This window comes from Staurois parvus, unplaced genomic scaffold (genome assembly GCF_062004578.1).
Source record: "Staurois parvus isolate SC_StPar_1 unplaced genomic scaffold, SC_StPar_1.0 ptg003421l, whole genome shotgun sequence".
NCBI classification, from domain to species: Eukaryota; Metazoa; Chordata; class Amphibia; order Anura; family Ranidae; genus Staurois; species Staurois parvus.
Window position 1 is genome coordinate 12,501 of NW_028321217.1, and position 24,265 is coordinate 36,765.

The 24,265-nt window shown below is 48.3% G+C and overlaps 1 protein-coding gene across 1 annotated transcript in view; it reads right to left on the reverse strand.

Moving 5' to 3' along the window:
- Positions 1-24,265, reverse strand: part of LPCAT3 (lysophosphatidylcholine acyltransferase 3) — a 42,124-nt gene that overhangs the window by 11,865 nt on the left and 5,994 nt on the right. Inside the window, exons 2-4 of the mRNA XM_089667613.1 lie at positions 8,013-8,119; positions 5,879-5,972; positions 1,928-1,965 (exon numbers count right to left, since the gene is read on the reverse strand). Of these exons, the coding sequence (XP_089523739.1) occupies positions 1,928-1,965; positions 5,879-5,972; positions 8,013-8,060 (180 nt within the window). The 5' untranslated portion in view covers positions 8,061-8,119. The remainder of the gene's footprint in view (positions 1-1,927; positions 1,966-5,878; positions 5,973-8,012; positions 8,120-24,265) is intronic.

A 24,265-nucleotide genomic window follows, 5' to 3' on the forward strand; every position in this document is an offset into this window, starting at 1 on the left:
AGCAGTGAGTGGTCTCTATTCCAGGAAGTCTCACGCTGGATGACAAGATCTGGAAGGAATTCACAAAGCTCACCAAGACTGAAGAAGAATCCAGCCACGGACGCAAATATTAATTTAGCTGCAAGGAAACCCATGCGGTCATCATTGCTTTGCACAAAAAAAGGATTCCCAGGCAAGGATATCGCTGCTACCAAGATTGCACCAAAATCAACCATTTATCGGATCATCAAGAACGTCAAGGAGAGAGGGAGGGAAGGAGAGAGGGGGGGGGAGAGAGGGAGGGAAGGAGAGAGGGGGGGGGAGAGAGGGAGGGAAGGAGAGAGGGGGGGGGGAGGGAGGGAAGGAGAGAGGGGGGGGGAGGGAGGGAAGGAGAGAGGGGGGGAGGGAGGGAAGGAGAGAGGGGGGGGGAGGGAGGGAAGGAGAGAGGGGGGAGGGGAGGGAGGGAAGGAGAGAGGGGGGAGGGGAGGGAGGGAGGGAAGGAGAGAGGGGGGAGGGGAGGGAGGGAAGGAGAGAGGGGGGAGGGGAGGGAGGGAAGGAGAGAGGGGGGAGGGGAGGGAGGGAAGGAGAGAGGGGGGAGGGGAGGGAGGGAAGGAGAGAGGGGGGAGGGGAGGGAGGGAAGGAGAGAGGGGGGAGGGAGAGGGAGAGAATGAACATTTGAGAAAGACTTAAAGCGGGGCTCCACCCAAAAGGGGAAGTTCCGCTTTCAGCCTTCGTCCCCCACTCCCCATTAGGGATTGGCACCTTTGGAGATACCCGAATTTGACGAGTACCCGCTCCCACTTTTGCTGCAATCGCCTAGGCAGTTGGAAGTTGTCCTACCCCCTCCCTCCCCGTAGTCTTTTGGGAAACATGACGGATTCCAGAAGACTATGGGGTCATTCACAAAGGACAGCGCTTCTTGCAGTGGGCACGACTGGGTCACAGCAACTCCAAAACTGCAGCTCTTGTGGAATGTTCCCGGTCTGCTGTAGTCAGTGGACCAAGAGTGGTCCAAGGAAGGAAAACTGGGGAAAGGGTCGTTGGCCGGAAAGGCTCATTCAGAATGCGGAGCGAATGTTGGCCAGTGTAGTCCCCATCCAATAGAAAAGTTACTGGAGCTGAGATTGCTGAAAAAGTGAATGCTGGTTCTGATAGAAAGGTGTGAGAATGCCCCCCATGCTGACTCTTGTCCATAGCCATAACTGCCATGTGACCATCAGAACTAGACCACGGAGCAATGGAAGAAGGTGGCCTGGTCTGATGAATCCAAGAATGGTCTGAGGAACATAATGACGAGTTCAAGAGGTTGCCTTGGCCTCCAAATTCTCCAGATCACAATCCAAATGGAGCATATGTGGGATGTGCTGGAAAGAAAAAGAAAAAAAAAGTCCAATCCATGGAGACCCACCTCACAACTTAAAGAGCCTGCTACTGACAGCTCGGTGCCAGACACCACAGCATACCTTCAGAGGTCTAGTGGAGTCCACACCTCGCTGAGCTATGGTGGTTGGTCCTAATGTTATGGCCGATTGGTGTAGATGCATTCTAATAGCATATTTTAACCTTTACCTGGAATTCAGCTTTAAAAAGCAAAGGAGCAGGCAGTGCTTACCCTCCTTATCCTCTTCCTTTGATGCTGAAACCCTACTGGTGCCCTTTGGCCAACATTAATGGGCCTTTAAAGGGGCCCCTCAGCTACGATTCTGGCAGACATTGGATTCCTAGAGCTTTTATCTGAGAAGCGTGACTTTCGAGGAGTAAACATGGGTTGGATTTAATAGATTACAAGGGAGAGGTAACAAAACCTGCTCTTGCAGAGACAGGTAGCTCTGCTGGCACAGTGACAGCAGAAGATCCGAAGCTCTAATTGCCGGCTTCCACCTTGGACGGGTTTCAGGTTAATTACAGGTGCGGAAGAATCAGGCTCACAGACACCGAATATACCAACCTTGGCTTTCCCGCCGTCATAGTAATCAAAGGCAAGTCCTGTGGGGATGAGAGAAGGGCGATGAGTGAAAACACTTCTCGTCGTTGCCGAAAAACACAAAACAAAATTAAAAAAAAAAAAAGAGTCATGCACGTAATTTTCTACATTTAACCCGACTCGGGGGACACGACCTGCCGCGAGGCTGGAAATTCCAGCCAAGCGTTCCAACACTGTGAGCCAAAAGCTCAACAGCTGGAAGTGTCCTTAATTAACGAGGGATCTGTCAGAACGGTTGCTACCTGGCAATGTTGAAGCTGGCAGCGCCTGACCTGGGGAAGCGGAGTGAGTTCCAGGGTACAGGACACCTTTGTATTGCTGCAGGATCTACAGATGGACAATACCGGCCTCCGGCGCTGGAGAGGAGCCAGGTCTCAGCCGTCTTGACAGGTTCTCATCAAAACATGACCTTCAAAACCATGAAGATTGCAGGCCAAGGCCTTATACTATACAATTCTTACAGGTTTACTGTTAAAATGTTGTAACCCATAAGAGCCAATCAGAATAGATCATGAACTGGTGTGACTTTAACAGACTGAATTATGATTGGTTGGTGTGGGTTAATACACTATAAAGTAAAGCTTAAAAATGATTCTAAAAGGTTGTAAATTAAAAAAAAAAGGAAGTACAGATTAACAAACATGTCATACTTATCTGCTCTGTGTAATGGTTTTGCACAGAGCCCCAGTCCTCTTCTTTTTGGGTCCCCAGCCAGCACTTCTGGCTCCTCCCCCCAGCCAAGTGGCCCCAATAGTAAGCCTCTTGCTATAGGGGCAGTCAAGCAGGCTCGATCCCGAGCCGCCCTTCTGTGAATGGACTTTGTCCATTTACACCACACAGAGCATGGCTCAGCAACACCCCCCCCCACCCAACAATGGCTCCCAGCCAGCCAATGAGGGAGAGACCCGGGAGAGTCTCAGCTCTCATACACATCGCTGAATTGAGTAAATAATTAGGGGGGAGCTGCACACTGAAGGGTTTTTTCATGTATAGAATGCATGAACGTAAAAAACCTTCATCCTTTAGAACCACTTCAAAGTGGACCTATAGGCAAAACTTTTTCATGTTGGATAGAGTAAGGGAGGGTTATAACCTTTGTCTGTTGTTTTTTGCTATCTGTGTCTCACTGGAGAGATTTCCCTTCACTTCCTGTCCCATAGCCTAAACAGGAAGAGAGAGGAAATTCCTGAAAAAAAAAGGAAATCCCTTGTTCCCCCCTCGCCAGGTCACCAGGACTTGTGTCCCCATTGGGAGTTGTCCCCTCTATTACTTTTCTGGGGACCACCCAAAATTTGCAATTTTCATTTACTTTCACAACAGAACAAAAAGAGGAACAGATGTTCTAATCCCTCTCTGCTCTGTCCAAAGCCAAAAAAAAAAAATAGTTATGGTTTAAAGAAGGATCTTTTCCCTCCCAGTTATGGCCTCCATGGGACAAAGAAACATAAGAAACTACTACATGTACAAAGTGCTTTCTAACCGTAGATACCTTTGCAGGCCTTCGGACAACAGCTATGAAAGAGACGGCTGACAACAGCTATGAAAGAGACGGCTGACAACAGCTATGAAAGAGACGGCTGACAACAGCTATGAAAGAGACGGCTGACAACAGCTATGAAAGACGGCTGATTCACAGCTGCAGCCAGGTCTCAGCTGTGAGCAGTTTTCCAAGACAAGCAATGGCAAGGGGAATGCAAAAGGAAGGAAAAAGGGAAAGTGCAGAGGGAGGCAAAGGGAAAGTGCAGAGGGAGGCAAAGGGAAAGTGCAGAGGGAGGCAAAGGGAAAGTGCAGAGGGAGGCAAAGGGAAAGTGCAGAGGGAGGCAAAGGGAAAGTGCAGAGGGAGGCAAAGGGAAAGTGCAGAGGGAGGCAAAGGGAAAGTGCAGAGGGAGGCAAAGGGAAAGTGCAGAGGGAGGCAAAGGGAAAGTGAAGCGGGAGGCAAAGGGAAAGTGAAGAGGGAGGCAAAGGGAAAGTGAAGAGGGAGGCAAAGGGAAAGTGCAGAGGGAGGCAAAGGGAAAGTGCAGAGGGAGGCAAAGGGAAAGTGCAGAGGGAGGCAAAGGGAAAGTGCAGAGGGAGGCAAAGGGAAAGTGCAGAGGGAGGCAAAGGGAAAGTGAAGAGGGAGGCAAAGGGAAAGTGAAGAGGGAGGCAAAGGGAAAGTGAAGAGGGAGGCAAAGGGAAAGTGAAGAGGGAGGCAAAGGGAAAGTGAAGAGGGAGGCAAAGGGAAAGTGAAGAGGGAGGCAAAGGGAAAGTGAAGAGGGAGGCAAAGGGAAAGTGAAGAGGGAGGCAAAGGGAAAGTGAAGAGGGAGGCAAAGGGAAAGTGAAGAGGGAGGCAAAGGGAAAGTGCAGAGGGAGGCAAAGGGAAAGTGCAGAGGGAGGCAAAGGGAAAGTGCAGAGGGAGGCAAGAAGAATGCAGAGGGAGGCAAGAAGAATGCAGAGGGAGGCAAGAAGAATGCAGAGGGAGGCAAGAAGAATGCAGAGGGAGGCAAGAAGAATGCAGAGGGAGGCAAGAAGAATGCAGAGGGAGGCAAGGAGAATGCAGAGGGAGGCAAGGAGAATGCAGAGGGAGGCAAGGAGAATGCAGAGGAAGGCAAGGAGAATGCAGAGGGCGATACATCACATCCCCTCTCTCTGCATTCCTCGTTGCTGTTGCTTTTCTCAGTAAAGTGCTCACAGCTGAGACAACCATTCTTGGCTGTGAGCACTTTACCAAGATAAGCATCACTACTATAAGGATTTTGTTTTTGGAATGTCGCAGTCCTCCCCTCTTGCTGGATTCAGGCTATGGGTGTCAGGCACCCCTCTTGAGTGGACCCCAACACATGGCGGTACACTTGTTCTTACTACAAGCTGAGAGGACTCAAGGCAAGACCCTACGCACAAACGCACCCAGTGTGCCTTTCACACATTGGGAGGAGAGGAAACAGACAAGAGATTGGACAAGATAGAGCAGCAGAAGACACCACAGAATGGACAGGAGGGAGTGGCAGAAGACACAACAGGAAGGACAGGAAGCAGAAGACGCAACATATTGGACAGGAGGGAGAGGCAGGAAATACAACAGGAGGAAGTGGCAGAAGACAGCATATTGGACAAGAGGGGGTGGAAAAAGAACCAACAGATCAGACAGAAGGGAGTAGCAGAAGACATAATAGGAAGGAAGACCCCACAGACTGGACAGGAAGAAGTAGCAGAAGACCCCACAGACTGGACAGTAAGGAGTAGCAGAAGACCCCACAGACTGGACAGTAAGGAGTAGCAGAAGACCCCACAGACTGGACAGTAAGCAGTAGCAGAAGACCCCACAGACTGGACAGTAAGCAGTAGCAGAAGACCCCACAGACTGGACAGGAAGGAGTAGCAGAAGACACCACAGACTGGACAGGAAGGAGTAGCAGAAGACACCACAGACTGGACAGGAAGGAGTAGCAGAAGACACCACAGACTGGACAGGAAGGAGTAGCAGAAGACACCACAGACTGGACAGGAAGGAGTAGCAGAAGACACCACTTACTTTTGGACTCAAAACATATTATGATTCAAAAAACACCTTGCATTATACCCCTAGTTATTTTTATTTTTATAGTTTCTTTATTTGTACTTCTTATGGTCACAGGCAATGAAAAATACCTTGCAGAACATCTACATAGAGTCATGTGCAAAAACATTCCCTTTTGAATCTAAAGGACTTTTCTCGTTCATGTTTAATACAAGAGGACAGAAGTAAATGTGCAATATTGAGACGTGTTTATATGTTATACATTTTCAATTTAAAAAAAAAAAATGGAGCTGAGGGTCTACACTGGACTGTTGGCATCTCTCTAATGCGTTCTATACAGTCAAAGCCTGGCTGCTATCCTCACCCTCCAGCCCGGTGTCCGACCTTTCCACCTCCCCCTCCACTCCGAGGATCACACTCACCAATCAGCTTGAGCGTCAGAACGCAGTGAGGCATAGTCCACTTGATGTCATAGTTATCGGTGGCGGTATAGTAGTAGCCAAACAGTAGATAGCCCTGTCCAAAATACAAAGCATGATCATCTCAGGGACGGGATAGAAGAACATGACATTGATAGAGAACAGGTGGACTTTACAATGCTTTAGTATAATCCAGGTGGATCAAATCGGATTGTAGACAGAACCTTTCACCGTGTTCTCCTCCTGTACGGGGATCAAAGGTTTTACCATTTTAACTCTCCTGCTTCCTGATAACCCATATGGAAGAAAAATATATTTGAAATGATAAAATTTTCGCCGTATTATTTATATATATATATATATATATATATATTTTTTTTTTTTTTTTTTTTTTTTTTTTTTTTTTTTTTTAAATATATTCTTATTTTTTTTAACATATTAAAAAAAAAAAAGTCAAAGTTGTAAATGCATTCCAAAAATGTAGATTTGTATTTTTAAAAAGGCACACAGTATATTTGAAATTTATTTTTAAAAAATAATTTTCATATATTTTGTAATAACGAATTTCAACATGCAGTGTGTTTATGTGTATACATACGTAATCTGAAAAAAAACTCTCTACAATCAAACCCAAAAGAAAAGTCACACTTTCACCCTTGAAAGTACAAATGCCAAAAACCTTTTCTTAAATTATTATTATACAGTATTTATATAGCGCCAAAGGGTGTGCTCAGCGCTGTACAGTAGCAAAGGGGGACAGAACATGAGACAAGACAGTAACAATACAATACACGAGGGGTTCGAAGGCCCTGTTCCTTGGAGCTTACAATCTAGGAGGGAGGGGGTAGTGGTACAGGAGGAGATGGCTGTGGGGGATGGGGTGGTGGGAGGAGTGGAGGAGATCGGCTGTTAGGTGAGGTTGGGGTAGGCTTCCCTGAAGAGGTGGGTCTTCAGGATGTGCCTGAAGGTGATGAGGGTAGGTGACAGTCTGATGGATTGGGGTAGGGAATTCCAGAGGAAGGGGGAAGTCCTGGAGAAGTCCTGCAATCGGGCGTGGGAGGAGGAGACCAGGGAGCTAGAGAGTAGGAGGTCCTGTGAGGAGCGGAGGGCACGGGTAGGGTGGTATTTGGGTATCAGGTCAGTTAGGTAGTTTGGGGCAGTGTTGTGAATGGCTTTGTAGGTCAGAGTTAGCAGTTTGAATTTGATCCGTTGGGCAATCGGAAGCCAGTGGAGGGATTGGCAGAGGGGGGAGGCGGATGTGGAGCGGTTGGTGAGGTGGATGAGTCTGGCCGCTGAGTTCAGGATAGACTGGAGTGGGGATAGTCTGTGATGAGGTAGGCCGGTGAGGAGGGAGTTGCAGTAGTCCAGGCGTGAGATGATGAGGGAGTGTACGAGTAGTTTGGTGGTGTCTGGGGTGAGGAACGTACGTATCTTGGAGATGTTGCGGAGGTGGAGCCTGCATGATCTTGATAGCAGTTGGATGTGGGGTAGGAAGGAGAGGTGGGAGCCCAGGGTGACACCCAGGACTTTGGCGTGTGGGGTGGGAGTGATGGTGGCGTTGTTGGTCGTGATGGAGAGGATGGGGGGGGGGGGGGCACGGGGTGGAGGGAAGACTAGGAGCTTGGTTTTGGAAAGGTTAAGTTTGAGGAAATGGAGCGACATCCAGTCTGATATGTCGTTCAGGAGGCGGGTGATGCGGGCGGAGAGTGAGGGTAATATATATATTATATATATATATAAATTTTTTCCTTTCTTTAATTCTAATGGCACGCCGCCCGCACTGGAAATCGCAACCGCACTGGGAACCAAGGTTTCCGTGCCTGCACAAAACGCGGATATGTGAACCAGTGGTAAGGCTGATAGTTGCATCACTCCACCCAAGACCCAGCCCACTACTTGTATTAAATGCTGGGGGCTCTTGAGAGGAGTACTGGGGGCAGGATGCTGTGATGTTTTCAGGAAGCTATGTACAGCCCCTCCGATCAGCCATGATCTGCGCCTACATTGCATAGAGAAGCACAGAGACCCACGGAGAGTGATGGGACTACAGTTGCATGACAAATGGGTTCACGTTTTGGCTGGAGTTACAATGTACTCAAAAATGTTACACACTGTGATGCAGAATGCTACGACTTACCAGCTGGAGGAAGAAGCCAGTTAACACCGCCGTGACCGTCCTCCCCATCAGGCGCAGGATGAGAAAATGTAACACGACGCATAATAGCGAGTGATAGAGCTGGGAGCCTTAGGAGAGAGAAGAGAAAAAAAAATTCACAACCCGAGTCAGCGAATACTCATCAGAACCAAACGATCACAGAACTTTTACAAAGGAACTCAGAGCGGGCCATTCATAAAGCGTAATGGTGGGGTACATTCATAAAGCGCAGCGGCGTGGTACATTCATAAAGCACAGCGGTGGGGTACATTCATAAAACGCAGCGGTGGGGTACATTCATAAAGCGCAGCGGCGGGGTACATTCATAAAGCGCAGCGGCGGGGTACATTCATAAAGCGCAGCGGCGGGGTACATTCATAAAGCAGCGGCGGGGTACATTCATAAAGCAGCGGCGGGGTACATTCATAAAGCAGCGGCGGGGTACATTCATAAAGCGCAGCGGTGGGGTACATTCATAAAGCAGCGGCGGGGTACATTCATAAAGCAGCAGTGGGGTACATTCATAAAGCGCAGCAGTGGGGTACATTCATAAAGCAGCAGTGGGGTACATTCATAAAGTAGCAGTGGGGTACATTCATAAAGCGCAGCGGTGGGGTACATTCATAAAGCAGCAGTGGGGTACATTCATAAAGTAGCAGTGGGGTACATTCATAAAGCGCAGCGGTGGGGTACATTCATAAAGCAGCGGTGGGGTACATTCATAAAGCAGCAGTGGGGTACATTCATAAAGCAGCAGTGGGGTACATTCATAAAGCGCAGCGGTGGGGTACATTCATAAAGCAGCGGCGGGGTACATTCATAAAGCAGCGGCGGGGTACATTCATAAAGCAGCGGCGGGGTACATTCATAAAGCAGCGGCGGGGTACATTCATAAAGCGCAGCGGTGGGGTACATTCATAAAGCAGCGGCGGGGTACATTCATAAAGCAGCAGTGGGGTACATTCATAAAGCGCAGCGGTGGGGTACATTCATAAAGCAGCAGTGGGGTACATTCATAAAGCAGCAGTGGGGTACATTCATAAAGCGCAGCGGTGGGGTACATTCATAGCGCAGCGGCGGGGTACATTCATAAAGCGCAGCGGCGGGGTACATTCATAAAGCGCAGCGGTACATTCATAAAGCGCAGCCGGCGGGGTACATTCATAAAGCGCAGCCGCAGGGTACATTCATAAAGCGCAGCGGTACATTCATAAAGCGCAGCGGTACATTCATAAAGCGCAGCGGTACATTCATAAAGCGCAGCCGCAGGGTACATTCATAAAGCGCAGCCGCAGGGTACATTCATAAAGCAGCGGCGGGGTACATTCATAAAGCGCAGCGGCGGGGTACATTCATAAAGCGCAGCGACGGGGTACATTCATAAAGCGCAGCGGCGGGGTACATTCATAAAGCGCAGCCGGCGGGGTACATTCATAAAGCGCAGCCGCAGGGTACATTCATAAAGCGCAGCGGTACATTCATAAAGCGCAGCGGTACATTCATAAAGCGCAGCGGTACATTCATAAAGCGCAGCCGCAGGGTACATTCATAAAGCGCAGCGGTGGGGTACATTCATAAAGCGCAGCGGTACATTCATAAAGCGCAGCCGCAGGGTACATTCATAAAGCGCAGCCGCAGGGTACATTCATAAAGCGCAGCCGCAGGGTACATTCATAAAGCGCAGCCGCAGGGTACATTCATAAAGCGCAGCCGCAGGGTACATTCATAAAGCGCAGCCGCAGGGTACATTCATAAAGTGCAGCGGTGGGGTACATTCATAAAGTGCAGCGGTACATTCATAAAGCGCAGCCGCAGGGTACATTCATAAAGCGCAGCCGCAGGGTACATTCATAAAGCAGCGGGAAGCAACCTGTGCATAATAAAAATCAATGAAGGGAAAAAAAAAAAAGGGAGCTTGGAGATCCTCCAATCACTGCTGTGTTAAGCTGAGACAACACACTGCAGGCGCACAGTGGCCTGCATTTTATGAATGGGCTGCAATGTCAAGAATCACTAGAATACACTGGCAGGTATCCCCTTCTCGGCTATAGATGAGCTCCTTAGTTTTCTAGCACATGCTCAGTAAAATAGGACTCCATCATGATTATGTGTTATAGTTATACATGTTGTTGCCGCTTTCCTTTTGCTTTGTTGCCATTTTTCTCCCAGCGCTGTGCACAGTGCAGACTTTTTGTATGAATGTCCTGTGGAGGTGAGCTGGCTCCAGCGGCAGCTGAAAAACATTATAAAGAATATGCCGGGATCACTGTGCACTGGCACTGCTGCATCTATCCGAACCTCACGAGGGCGCAGTAAAGGGTGACAACGCTGCAGCTAAAAGTGTTACTGAACCCACAACAGTACAATCAGTCTGTAGATGCAGTAAAGCGTGCTGGTTATACTCACTGTGGGACCTAAGGGGTTAATCCTCCGCATTGTGTAAAAAGGCTGTTTGATCCTGTCTTCTCCGATCCTCCCCTTCTTCCGGTGCCCCCCCCCCCCCTCTTATCTCCTGATAAGACATATTGTGTGGAGTCACTCTGCACATGCTCAGTTTGGTGTGTATTGCTAGAGAGTTTTTTTTTTTTCTTGGGAGGGTGCATGTGAACAGCACAGGGCCAATCAGCAATGTCCAGACAGAAAAAAACTCCTCCTACAAGCTTTAACCAGTGCTCTGCTGGACACTGATAGAAGTCACAAGACTGCTATATACTGCTGATGAGAAAAAGGTCTCTTTTCTCCAATCAGCTTTCAGAGCTCTCTTCACTGAGCTGTGCAGTGTGTTAACTTCAGCTCTCCGCCCCCATTTCTCTGCAATCTCAGACAAGCTTTATAAATTCAACAATTTGAATAGATGTAGAGAGGAGAAGACTGCAAATAAACAGATACAACTTATGTAGGAGGATTTGTTTTGTGTATCACCCGAGGCTGGTCACTTCACCGAGTATACAGAAGGGATTACAACCAGAGGCTGCATTAAAGGTAAAAACCTTCTACATGCGCCCCCCCCCCCCCCCCTTCCCTTTTACTTACCTGAGCCCAATCTCGATCCAGTGATATCCATGAGAGCAGCGGCTCTCTCAGCTCTCTCCCTCCTCATTGGCTCAGACAGAGAAGCGGAAGCCTTTGGCTCCTGCTGCTGTCAATTACAGCCAGTGAGGAGGGAGCAGGGGGCGAGGCCAAGCCACGCTTTGTGTGTCATTGGACACACAGTGCCAGCCCGGGAGCGAGCCCACAGCAAGCAACTTGCTCTAGGGGGTCTCAGCAGGGGGGAGGAGTCAGAAAAACCAACAGGGGACCCCAAAAGAGGACGACCGGGGCTGCTCTGTGCAAAAACCATTACACAGAGCAGGTAATATGACATGTTCGTGATTTAAACAAAAAAAAAACAAAAAGAAAAAAAAAAAATGTTTACAATCACTTTAACTGAAAGAAATATATCAAGGATGACACTTTATGACGGTAGACTAGGGGGCCTCCCAACTTTTCAGTCCGAAAACCACACTGGCCAGTCATGGCAAAAAATCTTACCCCCCCCCCGCATTTCTTACAGATAGCGCATCGCTTCACCCAGAAAATTGCTCAATGACAAATGTTTCAGCATTCTCATGTTTATTATTTATGTATTTATTTTGGGTACTTCTATATCCCTCATCAATGTACGCAGCGCTTTACATATATATTGTACATTCACATCAGTCCCAAAGGCTCGGTTCACATCTGTGCGGGTGGTGCCGCTGCGGATCCGCATGAAAATCTGTGCAGCCGCCCAGAGGAATGTGGTGCCGCGGGCGGGTGTCATTAGTTCTAATGGCACGCCGCCCGCACTGGAAAACACAACCGTACTGGGAACCTCGGCTGCATTTTCAGAAGTGCCGGGACTTCTCCCCTGTGTGTCACGGGGCACCAGAGTCCATTCACATGAATCGGCTCTTGTGCCTGCGCAAAACGCGGCCCACACGGCCACATAGATGTGAACCGGGGGTAACCCTCAGGCTGGTTTCACACTAATGCGGTGCGCTACATTGCATATGATTCGAACAGGAACCGCAACGCATTCCTGCGCAACTCACATGCGATTTGTGCGCGCTGCGATTGAAGCCATTCAAATCGCACTGCACCAAAAAGGTGCAGGACCCTTTTTTGGGCCCGCACTAGAAACGGATCGCATGGGTATTCACACCCATGCGATCTGATTCTGCGTTTTGTGGACCGATTTCAGGGTGTTAACATACACCTGCATCGGTTCGCATGAACGGGGTGCGATTCTGATGCGGTGCGGAATTTGCACAGAAAACGCTGCGAATTCCGCACCGCATCAGTGTGAACCCAGTCTCAAGGGGCGTACTATCTAAGGTCCCCATATATATACTGTATATATGTAGATTGTACATTCACATCAGTCCCCGACCCCGAGGGGCGTACAGTCTAAGGTCCCTAACCCTCAAGGGGCGTACAATCTAAGGTCCCTAACTCACATTCATACATACACATACTAGGGCCAATTTAGACAGGGGCCAATTCACCTACCGGCATGTCTTTGGTGTGTAGGAGGAAACCGGAGTACCTGGAGGAAACCCACGCAGGCACAGGGAGAACATTCAAACTCCAGGCAGGTGGTGCCACGGTTGGGATTCGAACCGACGACCCGAGTACTGCCAGGCGGAAGTGCTAACCACACCTGTGCGGCCATGCGTGCTGCGATCTGCGCAGGGCACGGGCGCCCATTCATTTGAATGGGATGCCATTCCCCGGGACACACAGCAAAGACGTCCCTGCACTATTTTTTTAAATTGTGGTCCACACAGGAACAGAGGTTCCCAGTACGGTTGCGATTTCCACGCAAACCCACGCAGGCACAGGGAGAACATTCAAACTCCAGGAAGGTGGTGCAGTGGTTGGGATTCGAACCGATGACCCGAGTACTGCCAGGCGGAAGTGCTAACATTTAGCCACTGTGCTGCCCATGTTTTTTTTTTTTTTATAAAAAAGTGGAGAAACAAAAAGCCAAATCTGCCGCATTCCACACAAAACTCCAACAACGGACTGGACAAAATTATTGGCACCTTCTCAAAACTGAGAAAAATTTGCATTCCACGTTTGTGGCGCTCCGGTCATTTGTCATGAAACTCAGGGGTGCCAATATTTTTGTCCAGGACGGCATATTTTACAAATATCGGATGACCCAAGAAAAGAAAGAAAAAAAAAAAAAAAAAAAAAAAATCGGTTTTATAGGAAGATAGAATTATAACAAATCAAATGAAAAGTGTTACTTTTTCAGAGAGCCCGACAGCCATGTCTGCGCATGGCGGGAACTGGCGCTGGCAGAGGAACGCGGCGTGGTCGCTGGCAGGAGAGGAGTGGCGGAGGGAGAACCTTGGCTGCCAAAAAAAAAAAATACTACGCCAAGGAGTGTTGTGTTTTTTTTTTTTAATATTGAGATTTTTATATTTGGCGGTGAGGTAAGGTGGAGTTCCTCTTTAAGTAAACTTTACACACCGACCCGAGCAGACTGTTGCAGAATCGCTTCATTCCCCGTTCTGCAGAGAGGACTCTTTTCCCACCACATCCTTCCTGAAAATGATGTCTGGATGGATCGGTCCGCTTTCATTCTAAACCACCTGACTGATCTCGGTGTTGCAATAGCTGCGTCCTCACAGAGCCGGTAGTCCTCATACACATTGCGGGCCGGTAGCGTCAGCTGTATAAAGTCACGTTAAAAACGTGAGATTTTCTGCATTTTTTAGTGTTTTGGTATTAGCATTTAGCCGTTATTTTATTTTTTGGCGTAAAACAAGCAAACAGAAAAATTTGGTGCAAAAAATGCCGGTTTGACGCGTTTTAACAGCGTTTTTTTACAGCTAAAAAACTCCTCTAGACACCCCCTTGTTCTGGGTTTTTTCCAGCCAAAAAATGCTGACTAAAGCCTATGTGTACACAGACACCTAGGAGAACATGCTGGGGGGTTTACTGGCTGTAGAAAAAAAAATGCCAAAAAGAGCCGCTGTAAGAATGTCCCGTGTGCGTGAGGTCTTAAACTCTTATTGCAGGAGATGCCCAAAATATCCGCTCTCCCCGGACCCCGCATTCACTATATCCGCTCTCCCCGGACCCCGCATTCACTACATCCGCTCTCCCCGGAGCCCGCATTCACTATATCCGCTCTCCCCGGACCCCGCATTCACTATATCCGCTCTCCCCGGACCCCGCATTCACTATATCCGCTCTCCCCGGAGCCCGCATTCACTACATCCGCTCTCCCCGGAGCCCGCATTCACTATATCCGCTCTCCCCGGACCCCGCATTCACTATATCCGCTCTCCCCGGACCCCGCATTCACTATATCCGCTCTCCCCGGAGCCCGCATTCACTACATCCGCTCTCCCCGGACCCCAAATTCACTATATCCGCTCTCCCCGGACGCTGCATTCACTATATCCGCTCTCCCCGGACCCCGCATTCACTATATCCGCTCTCCCCGGACCCCGCACTCACTATATCCGCTCTCCCCGGACCCCGCACTCACTATATCCGCTCTCCCCGGACCCCGCACTCACTATATCCGCTCTCCCCGGACCCCGCACTCACTATATCCGCTCTCCCCGGACCCCGCACTCACTATATCCGCTCTCCCCGGACCCCGCACTCACTATATCCGTTCTCCCCGGACCCCGCACTCACTATATCCGCTCTCCCCGGACCCCGCACTCACTATATCCGCTCTCCCCGGACCCCGCATTCACTATATCCGCTCTCCCCGGACCCCGCATTCACTATATCCGGTCTCCCCGAACCCTGCACTCACTATATCCGCTCTCCCTGGAGCCCGCATTCACTATATCCGCTCTCCCCGGAGTCCGCATTCACTATATCCGCTCTCCCCGGACCCCGCATTCACTATATCCGCTCTCCCCGGACCCCGCATTCACTATATCCGCTCTCCCCGGACCCCGCATTCACTATATCCGCTCTCCCCGGACCCCGCATTCGCTATATACGGTCTCCCCGGACCCCGCATTCACTATATCCGCTCTCCCCGGACCCCGCATTCGCTATATCCGCTCTCCCCGGACCCCGCATTCACTATATCCGCTCTCCCCGGACCCGCATTCACTATATCCGCTCTCCCCGGACCCCGCATTCACTATATCCGCTCTCCCCGGACCCTGCATTCACCATATCTGCTCTCCCCAGAGCCAGTGTTGGTGAGGCCTTCAGAGGAGCCCAACAACAGTGCATAGAGAGCTTCATGGAATGGGTTTCCATGGCCGAGCAGCTGCATCCAAGCCTTCCATCACCAAGTGCAATGCAAAGCCTCTGATGCCGTGGTGTAAAGCATGCCGCCACTGGACTCTAGAGCAGTGGAGACGTGTTCTCTGGAGTGAATAATCGCACTTCTCTGTCTGGCAATCCGATGGACGTGTCTGGGTTTTGTCGGTTGCCAGGAGAATGGTACTTGCCTGACTGCACTGTGCCAAGTGTAAAGTTTGATGGAGGGGGGATTATGGTGTGGGGTTGTTTTTCAGGGGTTGGGCTTGGCCCCCTAGTTCCAGTGAAGGGAACTCTTAAAGGTGTCAGCATAATACATTTTGGACAATTTCATGCTCCCAACTTTGTGGGAGGAGTTTGGGGATGTCCCCTTCCTGTTCCAACATGACTGCGCACCAGTGCACAAAGCAAGGTCCATAAAGACATGGAGGAGCCAGTTTGGGGTGGAGGAACTTGACTGTCCTGCACAGAGTCCTGACCTCAACCTCATAGAACACCTTTGGGATGAATTAGAGCGGAGACTGCGAGCCAGGCCTCCTCCCCCAACATCAGTGCCTGACCTGACAAATGTGCTTCTGGAAGAATGGTCCAACCTTCCCATAGACACCCTCCTAAACCTTGTGAACGGCCTTCCCAGAAGAGTTGAAGCTGTTATAGCTGCAAAGGGCGGGGCCAACTCAATATTGAACCCTACAGACTAAGACTGGGGGACCATTAAAGGTCATGTGCGTGGAAAGGGCGGGGCCAACTCAAAATTGAACCCTACGGACTAAGAATGGGGGGCCATTAAAGGTCATGTGTGTGGGAAGGGCGGGGCCAACTCAATATTGAACCCTACGGACTAAGACTGGGGGGCCATTAAAGGTCATGTGTGTGGGAAGGCGGGGCCAACTCAATATTGAGCCCTTCGGACTAAGACAGGGATGCCGTTAAAGGTCATGTGTGTGGGAAGGGCGGGGCCAACTCAATATTGAACCCTACGGACTAAGACTGGGGGGCATTAAAGGTCATGTTCGTGGAAAGGGCGGCCGACCAATACTTTTGGCAATATAGTGTATATGTTCGTCTTCAGTAGAACGATGTTTTGCCCAGAAACCAGCAAGGAACATACTAGTTGGCCTCGTAAGAATGGAAGAGCTCCAATCTTTGTGCGTTAATAGCTCAAACCGCGGAGTTCCAATGGCCGCCAGATTGGCGTCTGTCAAAAAAAATAAATCAATCAGCACTTAGCATCCGAAGGCAGCCTTGTAATATTTATACTGCAACCGGAACGCAGGACAGATATCGACCATCGCCATCTCTGCTCTTTCATGCAGAATCAATCGATCGCCATCAGTCCGGTCACCTGAGAGTTAAGCAGTAACCACAGAAAGTGGATCAAAGTCGCAGAACTTGTTTTCGGACACGACCAGCCTTCCCGGAGGGTTCCACCCTTCCTCTTTGTAGTCTAAATAATCCGAGGGGTGGGTGGAGCACAGGAGCTATAGGACTGATCTTGGCTGAGCAAGCCTGGAGGAAAGCGGGTTCAAAAGAATCCAGATCAAAAGGGCTGAGACACCTAAATGACAAATCAGATTTCGGTCCCGTTCGTGCCGCGGTTACGCAGTTGTGAACGCACCTTTTTAATGCGCACGACACAACATGCTGCAACACGAACATGCGGCCATGCCATGTGCTGCCGGAAATGCTGCATATGCCCGTTTTGCTGCAATGGTAACCACTGCGGATGTATGGGCTACCCTAAAGTGCGCCAACACATGGCGACTGTGTCCTGTACTAGAATGAAGGACACTTGAGTATCAAGGCAGAGTTTATCAACTGGGGGTGCCATTTTGGCTGCCCCAGGGTGCTGTGAACAAGGGGCGCACCTTTGTCCTGGACTGGCGTCAGCACCATGGCAAAAGCTCCGGGGCTGGGAGACACGGCGCCATTTGTTGCGTGCAGGGCCGTCCACCAGCAATCAGGAGAGGACGGAAGTGCACCTCCATCAAGACCTGCTCCACCTCCCACCTTCTGCCATGCGCCTGGGGCCACACGGTACGGACACGGGGGACAATACCTACAAAATGAAATGAAGGGCGCAAGTGCCTAATGCAGTATCCACAGCCAAGGGCAGATTGACCATTCGAGCACTCAGGCACTGCCCGAGGGCCTGGGGTCAGTAGGGGGCCCCATGAGATGCCCCTGGTACCTTTCACTGGCATTTTTGGGTGTGGGCAAGGACACAGGGGCCCCATGATCCCCTATTGCCCGGGGGCCCCATGAGCTGTCAGTCCGCCGCTGTCCACAGCACTTTATTAATGGGGAACAAAATGATATATATAGTCACAAAATAAATATTTATTACAGTGTTGCAAGTAACCCAGGAAGCTCAGCCAATCAACGGAACTCCTCTGGTTCATTCAGATGCCAAAATACCGACCGACGCATTTCTGGGGACGCGCTGCCTTCCTTAGAGCAAAACTAGTAAGACCTTCTCCTTTAACCCCTCGCCTACCGGGCACTCCTACCCCCTTCCCGCCCACCGGGCGCTCCTACCCCCTTCCCGCCCACCGGGCGCTCCTACCCCCTTCCCGCCTTCCCGCCCACCGGGCGCTCCTACCCCCTTCCCGTCTACCGGGCACTTCTACCCCCTTCCCGCCTACCGGGCACTTCTACCCCCTTCCCGCCTACCGGGCACTTCTACCCCCTTCCCGCCTACCGGGCACTTCTACCCCCTTCCCGCCTACAGGACACTTCTACCCCCTCCCCGCCTACAGGACACTTCTACCCCCTCCCCGCCTACAGGACACTTCTACCCCCTCCCCGCCTACAGGACACTTCTACCCCCTTCCTGCCTACAGGGCACTTCTACCCCCTTCCTGCCTACAGGACACTTCTACCCCCTTCCTGCCCAGGACAATGTTCAGCTTTCAGCGCTGTCACACTGAGTGACAATTGCGCAGTCATGCAACACTGTACCCATATGAAATTTTTATCATTTTTTAGAGACAGATAAAGCTTTATTTTGGTGGTATTTAAATCACCTCGTTTTTTTTTTATTTATTTAAACAAACCAAAAACAGAGAATTTTGAAAAAAAAACGTTGTTTCTGTTATGAAATTTTGTAAATAAGTGATTTTTCTCCTTCACTGATGTGCGCTAATGAGGCTGCACTGATGGACACTGATGAGGAGGCACTGGCAGGTGGCACTGATGGGCATTGACGGGCACTGAAAGGCAGCACTGACTGGCACTGATAGGTGGCACTGATGGGGCTGCACTGATGATCAGTGTACATGTCCCCTCTGAGGAATGCAGATCACCGGCTCTCCTCTGTCAGTGTGACAGCTTGTGAGGAGAGGAATGCAGATAACCGGCATTTACTTATTTACATGTGATCAGCTGTGATTGGACACCGCTGATCACATGACAGAGCTGACGTCATCGGCTCTTTCCGCTGATTGGTGATCCGCTGTGTCTGAGGGATAGAGTGCACCACCAATCACCGAGCTGCAAGAAGGAGAAGAACTTACAATTATGCTCCTTGGAAGGGGGCACGTCCCTTGAAATGCGTCAGAAATAGATATATATATATATACACACACACACACATACAGTGGGGATCGAAAGTTTGGACACCCCAGCTAAAAATTTGTATTAATGTGCATAAAGAAGCCAAGGAAAGATGGAAAAATCTCCAAAAGGCATCAAATTACAGATTAGACATTCTTATAATATGTCAACAAAAGTTAGATTTTATTTCCATCATTTACACTTTCAAAATAACAGAAAACAAAAAAATGGCGTCTGCAAAAGTTTGGGCACCCTGCAGAATTTATAGCATGCACTGCCCCCTTTGCCAAGCTGAGACCTGCCAGTGTCATGGATTGTTCTCAATCATCGTCTGGGAAGATCAGGTGATGTCAATCTCAAAGGTTTTAAATGCCCAGACTCATCTGACCTTGCCCCAACAATCAGCACCATGGGTTCTTCTAAGCAGTTGTCTAGAAAACTGAAACTGAAAATAGTTGACGCTCACAAAGCTGGAGAAGGCTATAAGAAGATGGCAAAGCGTTTTCAGATGTCAATATCCTCTGTTCGGAATGTAATTAAGAAATGGCAGTCATCAGGAACAGTGGAAGTTAAAGCAAGATCTGGAAGACCAAGAAAAATATCAGACAGAACAACTCGCAGGATTGTGAGAAAAACAATTCAAAACCCACGTTTGACTGCACGATCCCTCCAGAAAGATCTGGCAGACACTAGAGTTGTGGTCACTATTCCACTATAAAGAGATACTTGTACAAATATGGTCTCCATGGAAGAGTCATCAGAAGAAAACCTCTTCTACGTCCTCACCACAAAAATCATCGTTTGAACTTTGCAAATGAACATATAGACAAGCCTGATGCATTTTGGAAACAAGTTCTGTGGACCGATGAGGTTAAAATTGAACTTTTTGGCCAGAATGAGCAAAGGTACGTTTGGAGAAGAAGGGGCACAGAATTGAATGAAAAGAACCTCTGTCCAACTGTTAAGCATGGGGTTGGATCAATCATGCTTTGGGGTTGTGTTGCAGCCAGTGGCACAGGGAACATCTCACGAGTAGAAGGAAAAATGGATTCAATAAAATTTCAGCAAATTTTGGATGGTAACTTGATGCCATCTGTGAAAAAGCTGAAGTTAAAGAGAGGATGGCTTCTACAAATGGATAATGATCCTAAACACACCTCGAAATCCACGGGGGATTACATCAAGAGGCGTAAACTGAAGGTTTTGCCATGGCCTTCACAATCTCCTGACCTCAACATAATTGAAAATCTATGGATAGACCTTAAAAGAGCCGTGCGTGACAGACAGCCCAGAAATCTCAAAGAACTGGAAGACTTTTGTAAGGAAGAATGGGCAAAGATACCTCAAACAAGAATTGAAAGACTCTTGGCTGGCTACAAAAAGTGTTTACAAGCTGTGATACTTGCCAAAGGGGGCAGTACAAGATATTAACTCTGCAGGGGGCCCAAACTTTTGCAGACGCCATTTTTTTGTTTTCTGTTATTTTGAAAGTGTAAATGATGGAAATAAAATCTAACTTTTGTTGACATATTATAAGAATGTCTAATCTGTAATTTGATGTTTAATCTGTGATTTGGAGATTTTTCCATCTGTCCTTGGCTTCTTTATGCACATTAATACAAATTTTTAGCTGGGTGCCCAAACTTTCAATCCCCACTGTGTATATATATATATATATATATATATATATATATATATATATATATATATATATATATATATATATACATACATACATATACATACACACATATACATACACACATATACATACACACATATACATACATACACACACAGATATATATATATATATATATACACACACACACATACATACACACACATATACACATATACATACACACACAAACCGTTTTTTTTATGTGGAACAAAAAGGATGGGTTCCCTTTGCAGACAGCATCGCATGACTGTGCAATTACCAGTTAAGGTAACGCAGTGCCGAATAGCAAAAAGAAAGAAAAAAAGAAGAATTAAAATCCGAGTTGAAGTGGTTAATGATGTGCAAACAATAAATACAAAACTAAACTCAGATCTCTGAAATATTTGCTGTGAAAATATACACACGGAAGAGAACAAACAAAGCTGCAGCAATTATTTCCGAGATCCGAGTCGTTAATTTGTATTTATTGTTTGATCAGCACTGAATGTATCAATTGTAGAACACGATCCTCTGTGCGTCCACGTGGGGGTGACTGAGCAGGAGGTGAACGGTCGGGTCACCGGAGGTCCTTCAGCCCGGGTCCCCACTGATGTGGTGCATCACATGTGATTTAAGCCATTCACTTTGGAAGGTTCAAATCGCACCAAAATAGTGCAGGACCCTTTTTTTTTTTCCTTCGCATCAGAATCGGATCGCATGGGTGATTACAGCCGTGTGATCCGATTCTGCAAATCACTTTGAAAAAACGGTTTTGGGGTGTTCACCTAAAATACACACCCGCAGTGGGTCGCATGAACGGGGTGCGATTATGATGCGGTGCTGAAATCGCACAGAAACCGCTGCAAATCCTGCATCACATCAGTGTGAACCCGGGATAAAGAACATGGCGGTGCAGAAGAGACCCGGAACGCGGCGAGGTCAACAGAATAGGAGCATGGAAGGCGATTGCCATTAAAGTACATTTTTCACTTTGCCTTTTTTTTTTTTTTTTACTTTTCAGGATTTCAGTGAAGTTCCTCTTCCTGCGTCGCATTCTGATCGCCGTGCCCATGTGATCTGCTGTGGGGTCAGTTAAAAGGGAACACCCCTCCAAACGCACTGCATTGGCCCACACAACGGTACTCTTTACAGTGCGATCCGGTTGCCGTGCGGTTCAAAAAAGTGCATTCTCTTTTGGTGCGATTTCAGCCGATTCAAATGAGCGGCCGGAGCGTTGCTGACTGATTCTGCTCGGGGGCATAAACGCAGTCTGGATGTGTTTCTGCGTGTGTGCTTTTGTTTTCCGCTTCCTGATTTGTTGGTGTTCTTTGCAGTAATGCGTTCCGGTGCATTTTATGCTTTTCATGCGTTCCGGTTTCATTTTTGATGCATTTCAGTACATTCCAGTGCATTTTTGATGCATTTAGATGTATTCTGGTTTTTGTTTTTGAAGCATTCCAGTTTCATGTTTTGATGCATTTAGATGCGTTCTGGTGCATTTAGACACATTTCAGTGCATTTTTGAGACATTTAGATGCATTCCAGTTTCATTCTTGATGCATATAGATGCAAACTGATGCATTTAGACACTTCCAATGCGTTTGAGGCATTTAGATGCATTCTGGTTTCATTTTTGATGAGTTTAGATGCATTATGGCGAGTGTGATGCATTACAGTGTGTTTTTGATGCATTTAGATGCAGACTGATGCATTTTGATACATTCCAGTGCGTTTGAAGCATTCCGGTTTCATTTTTGAGGCATTTAGATGCGTTCTGGTGCATTTAGACCAGGGGTGTCCAAACTTTTTTGGAAGAGTGCCAGATTTGATGAAGTAAACATGTGCGAGGGCCGACCATTTTGCCCGACATTCTGATGAACCATTAAAATTAAATGCAAATGAACTATTTTATGCAAAAGTTTATTGAAAACGGCCTACATTTCATTTTGTGACTTGGATGACAAATCTAAACAGGTGTTAAATCACTCTGCCTTTAATCTGTTTTTTTTTTACTTCTTTTAATATTCTGCCTTAATGGTGGCCCTTGTGGCTTGTGTGGAGGCTCAGCACTCTCTTGCCGTTGGACTTGACGTCACCAGCCAGCACAGGGAGAAGGAAAGCCCAAATCTCGCGAGATCTCGGAGGTCGCGAGATTTGGGCTTTGTTTCTCCTTGCACTGTCTGACGTCAAGCGATCCTGAGCACCAATCCATTATAGCCCAAATTGATAAATGGTAGCCCCCAGTAGTAATTCCCTGCGCACCACCTGGGATCCCTCGGCCCACGTTCCGGACCCCACAGATGAGCTGCCCAATATATAACTTACGGCCCCCACTAGTGATTCTGCGAACGCCACTGAGGACTCCAGGGATCTGTCGAGCGGGAATTGACGTCATCAGCCGGCACACAGAGAAGGAAAGCCCAAATCTCACGAGATCTCGGACGTCGCGAGATTGGGCTCTCCTTCTTGCGCCAGCTGATGATGTCAAGTGCCGCGGCGAGAGATCGCTGGAGTCCTCAGTAGCTTCAGGGAATCACTACCGGGGGCCGTAAGTTATATTTTGGGTAGCTCACCTGTGGGGCCGTTTCAGTCCGGAACGCGGGCCGCAATTGGCCCGCGGGCCGGACTTTGGACATGCCTGATTTAGACACATTCCAGTGCGTTTTTGATGCATTTAGATGTATTCCGGTTTCATTTTTGAGGCATTTAGATGCGTTCTGGTTGTTTGATGCATTTAGATGCATTTACGGTGCGTTTTTGAGGCATTTAGATGCATTCTGGTTTCTTTTTGATGCATTCCAGTTTCATTTTTGATGCATTTAGATGCGTTCTGGTGCACTTTGACACATTCCAGTGCACTTTTTGAGGCATTTAGATGCGTTTCTGATGCATTACAGTGTGTTTTTGATGCATTCTGGTTTCTTTTTTGATGCATTCCGGTTTAATTTTTGATACATTTAGATGCGTTCTGGTGCATTTTGATACATTCCAGTGTGTTTTTGAGGCATTTAGATGCATTCTGGTTTCGTTTTTGATACATTTAGATGCATTAAGGTGCGTTTGTGATACATTTAGATGCATTACGGTGCGTTTGTGATACATTTAGATGCATTACGGTGCGTTTGTGATACATTTAGATGCATTGCGGTGCGTTTGTGATACATTTAGATGCATTGCGGTGCGTTTTGATATATTTAGATGCATTACGGTGCGTTTTTGATACATTTAGATGCATTACGGTGCGTTTCTGACACATTACAGTATGTTTTGGATGCGTTTTTGTTGTACTCCAGTGCACTTCCTTGCAATAAAGAAACGCAGCATGTTCTTCTTTTGCTGACTGCACTGTAATGGTGTGAACTTTGTTACTGGAATCTATGTAACCCACTATCCATGCGTTTTTGACGCAGAAAAAAAAAAAAAAAAAAAACGTGGTGTGAACCTGCCCTAAGGATTCACTCACACAAGCGTCTGTCTCTGAACAGCAATCTGCATTGAGATCGCTCTTCAGACAAGCGGTTGCTAGGCGGATCGCCTCCGTTCTTCCTGCTTTAACCCCTCGATTGCCCACACGAGCGCTCCACAACCATGTGCCATGAACCCTGCAGAGTGACCCTATTCGCTTGTTCACCAAGCGTAGCACCGGGGCGGTAATATTCCTGTCATGGCCGCAGAGCATTATGGCCGTGGGATGTGTACACTCCTGGCTGCTTCAAGAGTTGGCAGCTGGGGGAGCCGTAAAAGTGTG